Below are 8,270 nucleotides of genomic sequence, written 5' to 3' on the forward strand. Positions count from 1 at the left end.
CATGTGGTACATGAAATGAGCCCATGTGCAATACAGGATGTGTAGGGAAAATTACAGGAACTTCCATATTCCCTCACAGCCATCAGTGAAGATGAATGCACATTCTGCTTCAGTTTCCATAGTTGTTTGGATGTTTTTTTTATTTCAATGCATATTTCTGCTGCTAATCTTCAGTTCACTCTGAACAGTGAGGGAGAGCAAACTGCTGTTGAGATTATTTAGTTTCTAACCATTGGGATGTGATGGCAGGTCAGCCACTCACTGGATGCAGGAAAACACTTTGTGCTAGTGTTTACAGTTGAGGTATAGCAGAAGGGGGTGTGTGTATTCTGCCATTTAGCAATAGTTTAAGCTGTGGGTTGATGTGTCCATGCTCTTTAGTCTGAGTCTGATCTCAGTTACTTTGGATTTACAGTTTTGGGCCCCCCACTACAGAAGGGATGTGGATAAATTGGAGAAAGTCCAGCGGAGGGCAATGAAAATGACCAGGGGTCTGGGGTACGTGACTGATGAGGAGAGGCGGAGGGAACTGGGCTTTAGTCTGCAGAAGAGAAGAGTGAGGGGGGATTTGATAGCAGCCTTCAACTACCTGAACAAGGGTTCCAAAGAGGATGGCGCTAGGCTGTTCTCAGTGGTGGTGGATGACAGAGCCAGAAGCAATGGTCTCAAGTTGTAGTGGGGGAGGTCTAGGTTGGATATGGGGGCGGGGTGGGGGGAACTATTTCACTAGGAGGGTGGTGAAGCACTGGAATTGGGTTACCCAGGGAGGTGGTGGAATCTCCATCCTTAGAGGTTTTTAAGACCTGGCTTGACAAAGCCCTGGCGGGGATTATTTAGTTGGCGTTGGTCATGCTTTGAGCAGGGGCTTGGACTAGATGACCTCCTGAGGTCTCTTCCAACCCTAATCTTCTATGCACAGTGGGCTGGAGTGAAGAGTTAAGTCTATCTTGATTATAGCAGAGAAACCAGTCACTTTCTGAGCCTCTCACACAGTGAGGAGGGGAGAACTTGCACTGTATATAAGAGAGTGGTATGATTGCTCAGATCCCCAGTAGGAAACTGGAGAAAAGACTCTTGAGAGTTTTTGGGTTAAGTTTAGAGGCAAGAGTAACAAGAGTGATGTCGTCCTGGGTGTCTGCTATAGATCACCAGACCAGGAGGATGAGGGAGACGAGACTTTCTTCGGACAACTAACAGAAGTTTCCAGGCCACAGACCCTAGTTCTCATGGGGGACTTCAATCACCCTGACATCTGCTGGGAGAGCAATACAGCAGTGCACAGACAATCCAGGAAGTATTTGGAGACTGCTGAGGACAACTTCGTGGTGCAAGTCCTGGAGGAACCAACGCAGTGTCTTGCTCCTCTTGACATGCTGCTCACAAACAGGAAGAATTGGTGGGGGAAGTAGAAGTCAGTTGAAACTTGGGCAACCTACTGGCAAGAGTGCTGTGGAATACATGGAGCAAGGAAGCCATTTTGAAACACTTGGAGGAGAGGAAGGTGATCAGGAACAGTCAACATGGATTCACCAAGGGCAAGTCATGCTTGACCAACATGATTGCCTTCCAGGATAAGATAAAGGGCTCAATGGATATGGGGAAAGCAATGGATGTGATATATCTTGACTTTAGCAACGCTTTTGATATGATCTCCCACAGTATTCTTGCCAGCGAGTTAAAGAAGTATGGATTGGATGAATGGACTATAAGATAGATAGAAAGATGGCTAGGTGATTGGGCTCAACGGGTAGTGATCCACGGATAGATGTCTAATTGGCAGCCAGTATCAAGCGTTGAGCCCAGAAGTCAGTCCTGGAGCCGGTTTTGTTCAGCATCTTCATTAATGATCTGGATGATGGGATGGATTGCACCCTCAGCAAGTTTGCAGATGACACTAAGCTGGGGGGAGAGGTAGATATGCTGGAGGGTAGGGATCGGGTCCAGAGTGACCTAGACAAATTAGAGGATTGGGCCAAAAGAAATCTGAGGTTCAACTAGCACAAGTACAGAGTCCTTCACTTAGGATGGAAGAATTCCATGAACTGCTACAGGTTGGGGACTGACTGGCTAAACAGCTGTTCTACAGAAAAGGACCCGGGGAATACAGTGGATGTGAAGCTGGATATGAGTCAAGAGTTTGCCCTTGTTGCCCGGAAGGCTAATGACATATTGGGCTGTATTAGAAAGGAGCATTGCCAGCAGATCGAGGGAAGTGATTATTCCCCTCTACTGGGCACTAGTGAGGCCACTCCTGGAGCATTACATCCAGTTTTGGGCCCCCCACTACAGAAGGGATGTGGACAAATTGGAGAGAGTCCAGCGGAGGGCAACGGAAATGATTAGGGAGCTGGGGCACATGACTTATGAGGAGAGGCTGAGGGAACTGAGATTATTTAGTCTGTTGAAGAGAAGAGTGAGGGGGGATTTGATAGCAGCTTCAACTACCTGAAGGAGGGTTCCAAAGGGGATGGAGCTTGGCTGTTCTCAGTGGTGGCAGATGACAGAACAAGAAGCAATGGTCTCAAGTTGCAGTGGGATGTCTAGGTTGGATATTAGGAAACACTATTTCACTAGTAGGTGGTGAAGCACTGGAATGGGTTACCTAGGTAGGTGGTGGAATCTCCATCCTTAGAGGTTTTTAAGGCCTGGCTTGACAAAGGCCTGGGATGATTTAGTTGGAGTTGGCCCTGCTTTGAGCAGGGGTTTGGACTGGACTGAGGTGTCTTCCAAATCCAATCTTCTATGATTCTATGCTCCCATCTCTGGATAGTTCCTGTCATGGCTGCCACTTCCTCTAGCTGCTCCCCCATCCCTGGGCTGTGGAGCCTCCAGTCCTCCTGGGCTCCAGATAATCCTTTCCCCCCTTACATGGTAGTAGCACAGCCAGGTCTCATCCCTTTGCCACAGGTCTCCCCCCTCAGACCATGCACAATTCAACTGTCTACCCTTATCCCCCCAGCTCCTACCCCCTCTGTTTTCCTGGCACTCTTCCTATTCTCCCCTTCCTCTGGCTTCCCTATGAGTGTCAACTCACCTATGACCAGGGAAACACCACAGATAGCTATCTCTGGGACATAAGATAAGTTCACAGTCTGTTCCTCACACATCCCAATCCCCAGTGGGAGGGCCACAAGGCTCTGTCCCCTCAGTGTTCTTGTCCCTAACCGTCCTTTCCCCCCAATACCCCTCATCAGCCATGTTGGAAACCAGATCCGGGTTGGATGGCCTGGGCCTCTGGGGATGGTCAGGGGAGCCAAGAGCAGCTTCCAAAACATGTCCCTTCCCCTGGAAAGCCCTGTTCAGAGATGACTGAGGGTCCTCGGTTCCCCACAGATGCCTGCATGGTTCTTACACTGACCTGCCTGTGGCTTACGGCCTGGCCTGTATGCAGGACCTCAGTGGCTGAAGAGCTGCAGTGCGGCCATGGTGTGAGCCGCCAGGGGTTGGCAGCTTTGGAGAGCTGCAGACCCTCCATCTGCCCCAGGGGGCAGAGACATGGGCATGGGGCTTCTCTTCTGCCGCTTCTCCACAGGTTCCCAGGGTCCTGGGCTGCTTTCACCTAGCCTGGGCTCCAGTTTTTGGCCTGGCCGGGGGCATAACCTCAGAGTGAAGGGGAAGGGAAGGGGTTCAGACCTATGGCAAAAAGCAGATTGACCAAGCCCATCCACTCTCAAAAGTGGGAGGGTCATGGTCCCTTCTCTGCACCCCCCCATCCCACTATCTGGTGCTCCAGCAAAAATCTCCAGCCTGCTCTGCGGTGATACCGTGGGTAAGATACCTGCTCTGGCAGTGGCACACGCCCTCAGGCTCTAGGTGGCCGGACCCTTCTCCCCATCATCTGCCCTCCCATCAGATTCATGTCCCCGCTTCTGAGTGCAGCCTTCAAAGCCCTCCTGTCGAGCAGCATCTCCCTATGCTGGGCCCTCTGCATATGGCCTCCTCACCTTGCTCTTCCTAGCTGCTCTTTGTTCTCAGCTGCTGTGTTACTTGTGCCGCGGCCTGCATCCAGTAACCCAACTCTGGCCCCGCAGTTCCTGCTACAGTTTTGCTCTGGCTCCCACATTGCCCCAACTCCTGGGTCTGGTCTGCTACCACTCCCCACCTCTGCCTTCTTCCTCAGTACTGCTGCTCTGCCACATGGATGCCGCTGGGGACAAAGACTTTATTGAATTTGTCTTGTTTGCTCTTTCGTTGTTTTCTCAGCTGAACTTGACAAAAACATGCGTTTGACAATTTCAACCCAAAACTGCTCAACTTGGTTGTCCTGAGCATGAGGCCAGTGAACCATAGGCAAAACTCTCCACTGCTACGCCAATTGTCCAAAGTATTCACAAACCAATGGCAAAAATGAGATATTAGCCAATCTAGGGCTGAGTTCAGCAGAAGGACGTACTACTATAAGCAATTTAATCACCTAGATGTTTGATCATAATCCCTGTTTCACCTGTTTCACAAACTCCAACATGAAATTTTGACACTTACTCTTGATATCTTGGACAACGGGAATGGTTAGTGTGTCTTTTGAAAGGTCCAACTGAAAGTGACTCAAAAATTGGCTGCACAAAGTGGTAAGCAATGTGACTCAAAGGCAATAAGATAGTTTAACACATTAGTCCGGTTCAAAAATATAGTTTCACACCTCTCACCAAGAAGTTCTAGAAGAATGTCCTCAATTCCCACAGTAAATGTTGCTCACTGTATCACTGTATGTATGACAAAAAAGTTCAGCATTATAGCTTCTTTCTTTGTCTTTGTCCAGATAATAGTCTGGTTCATCAGTGTAGCTTCAGTTTGTCCAATGATCAAGAATCCTGTTCAGACAGAAAACCCACCCTCTGTCAGAAAAGTGCAGTATCTTCTGGTAGTCTGGTAGTCACAGAAAGGCCGAATGAAGGGGCGAGTGTGTGGGGCTGACGGGTGACAATGAAAGAAGGTCAGAGAGAGGGAACTCAGCAATGGAGACAGCAGTGCTTAGTGAGAAAGGGATAAGTTGTTAGGTGTGAGGAGCTTCTCGGACTCTGAACTTCCACAGTGCTGAGCTCAGCCAAACTGGGACATAGCACCCTTGATTAATAAGGAGATATCATTCCCCCTCTTGTCACACAGCTTTAAAGTCAGTGGCCTCCAGCGATCACCTTCTGCAGGTGTATTTACCCACTTTGTCACGAAACTCTTTGGATTTGACATCATAAATGATAGGGTTGAGCATGGGGGGGACAAGGAGATAGAAGTTAGACAAGGTGACGTGTACATGGGAAGCGATTCCTTGACCAAACCTCTGTGTCAGGTAGGAGAAGAGGCGGGCAGTATAAGACATCAGCATCACACAGATATGGGCTGTGCAGGTGTTAAGGGCTTTCTGGTGGGCTTTCGTGGAAGAGATTCTGAGGACAGCCCTGATGATCAGAACATAGGACAGAGCAATGAGCATCAGGTCTAACACGATGACAACAAATGCTGTCACCAAGCCATATATCCTGTTGACTGTGAAGTCCCAACATGACATCTTTGCCACAGCCATGTGCTCACAGTACGTGTGGGGGATAATGCGGTTGGCACAGAATGGCTGCCTGCTCAGGAGCAGGGGCAGGGGCAGAACAAAGAGAACAGCTCTTATCAAACCCACTAGCCCTAGCTTAGCTATTCGTGCATTGGTGAGGATGGTGGTGTATCTCAGAGGGTTACATATGGCAACGTAGCGATCAAAGGCCATTGTCACAAGGACGGCTGAGTGCATTATGGTAACTGTGTGAAGGAAGAACATCTGGGTTAGGCAGTCAACCAGAGTAATGCCTTTCAAATTAAACCAAAATATACACAGTGCCTTTGGAATGACAGAGGTAGACATGCCGATATCTGTGAGCGCCAGCATGCAGAGCAGCAGGTACATCGGCTTGTGCAGGGTCTGCTCTTTGCCTACAACAAACAGAACCATAACATTTCCAAATAGGCTAATAATGTAGAACATAGAGAAAGGGATGGAAATCCATCCATGAGCAGCTTCCAGGCCAGGGATGCCCATTAGGATAAATGTTGAAGGATCAGAGAGGGTGACGTTGAAAGCTGCCATGAGATGGTCGAGGCATCTATCAGGCTCAGAAATGCTCAAGGTGCCTGTGAAAGGAGGGAATCAGAATGAAGGGGGTTATACATATTATAACAAATAGTATGGTAAATATTTTATAGTTTGTAACAATCTAGAAAGGGCGTGAGCAGTGCAGTGGGGACATTTAGAGATGGCACCAGATTACTTAGGTCATATTGAAGTAAAGAGGAGTCCTCAGAGGGAGCTAACCAAGCCAGGTGAATGGGTGGCATGATGGCAGATGAACTTCAATGTAAATATCTGCACTCTGTATGCACTTTAGAGGAAAAAGCTTGAGCTCCTCAAACACTTTATGAGGTTCTAATTTCACTGTATGAATTCAGTACAAGACACGGTACACAGCTCTGTGAAACCCTGCTCAAAGTGCAAGCATGGCAGAAACTCAGCAAAACATTGGGTCCAAGAGGAGTGGGATTGGGAATCATACAGAAAATACAATGCCATGAGATCAGTAGGTCAATGTTTCACCCTTCTTTAGACTCCTCTGTGTGGCACGGTGCACCCTTTTCACACAGGATATTGCAGAACTAGAGGGGTTCAGGGAAGGGCAAGAAGAAAGATCAAGGGCCTGGTTAAACTCTCATATGGAGAGAGGTTAAAAAGACTGGGACTGTTACCTTACAAAGGAGATGAATAAGAGGGGCTATGAGAGAAGTCTATAAATTACTGACTGGTAGAGGGTTTTCAGAGGGATGACTGGTATAGAGCAGATCAAGAATGTGTTCTCCCTGTCTGACAACACAAGACTATCCAGTTACAATACTTACAGTGAAATAAACATTTTGGAAAGCGTATACGCCCATGACACTAGCCAATCTCTAGCTGTTAGGCATTACGATGCCACCCTCAGGATGGTTAAGGCATCCCTCCATCAGGGCCAGCTCCAGGCACCAGCTAAGGAAGGAGGTGCGTGGGGTGGCCAATCGAAATGGTCAGCACTCCGTCCTCTACTAGGGACGTCTGCGTCTTCGGCGGGAATTCGGCGGCGGGTCCCTCAGACCCTCTCTTCCTCTTTGAGCTGCTGCCGAAGTGCTACCAAAGAGGAAGAGAGGGAGTGAAGGACCCGCCGCCGAACTACCGCTGAAGAATGGAGCGGCGCGATTGAGCTGCCGCCAAAGTGCTGCCAATTGCCTTTTTTTTTTCCTCTGCTTGGGGCGGCAGAAAACCTGGAGCCGGCCCTGCCCCCCATCGACCTACTGCTGGGATTCTTACACCTTCTTCTGCAGCATCTGGGGCTGTCACTGTCACACAGAGTACACTGGACTAGATGGGCCATAGATCTGATCCACGATGCAGTTCATGTTGGATAGGAGCCAAGTTTCCGACATTGAAACAGATATTATCATGTTGGGCTATGACTTTGTGCTCAACAGAATGGACATGAAGGGCACAAGGGTATTTAGGGCTACAGGTCTGCACCTCTATTACATCTCTGGCTTCTTTCGGTGAGACTTTCTTGCAGGCACTGAGCTTTCTCTGAGTGACAAAGATGCTGGTCTCTATCGTGGAAGCACAATGACTCTGAACAAGATTTGGGAGTGTGAAGGGATAATTAGCTAAACATGACTCCGAGTATTACCATGTGGCCAAAATAGCCAATGCAATCCTGGGATGATAACTGGGGGAATCTCAAGTAGGAGTAGAGAGGTTATTTTACCTCTATATTTGGTGCTAGAGCATCTGCTGTTGAAATCTGTATCCAGTTCTGGTATCCACAATTCAAGAAGGAGAGTGGAGAGACGAGCCACCAGAATAAGTAAAGAATTAAAAACCTGCCTTATAGTGTTACGGGGAGACATTAGCTCTTCAGTGTAGCAGAGAAAGGTCTAACACAATCCAGTGGCTGGAAGTTGAAGTTAGACACATTCTGACTGGAAATAAGGTATACGCTTTAAAAATGGTGAGAGTAATTAACAATGGGAAAATTTTTAAAATAAAGACTGGATGTTTCTCTCCAACAATGGGTCTCAGTATTTCCAGATGACAGTATCCCTTTCAGGAGTCTGATTTGTTTTGCGTACCCCAACTTTCACCTCACTTCAAAACTACTTGCTTACGAAATCAGACATAAAAGTACCCTAGTGACACAGCACACTATTACTGAAAAATTGCTTACGTTCTAATTTTTACCATGTACAAGTACCATGTACGAATGAATGTACAA

The 8,270-nt window shown here is 48.0% G+C and overlaps 1 protein-coding gene across 1 annotated transcript; it reads right to left on the minus strand.

Moving 5' to 3' along the window:
• Window positions 1–5,131: 5,131 nt before the first annotated feature.
• On the minus strand, window positions 5,132–6,070 carry LOC135978818 (olfactory receptor 52E2-like). The gene has a single exon (XM_065579587.1). The coding sequence runs from the start codon at window positions 6,068–6,070 to the stop codon at window positions 5,132–5,134; it is 939 nt and encodes a 312-aa protein (XP_065435659.1).
• Window positions 6,071–8,270: the final 2,200 nt, after the last annotated feature.

The sequence above is a fragment of the Chrysemys picta genome, unplaced genomic scaffold (genome assembly GCF_011386835.1).
Source record: "Chrysemys picta bellii isolate R12L10 unplaced genomic scaffold, ASM1138683v2 scaf463, whole genome shotgun sequence".
In the NCBI taxonomy this organism is placed as follows: domain Eukaryota; kingdom Metazoa; phylum Chordata; order Testudines; family Emydidae; genus Chrysemys; species Chrysemys picta.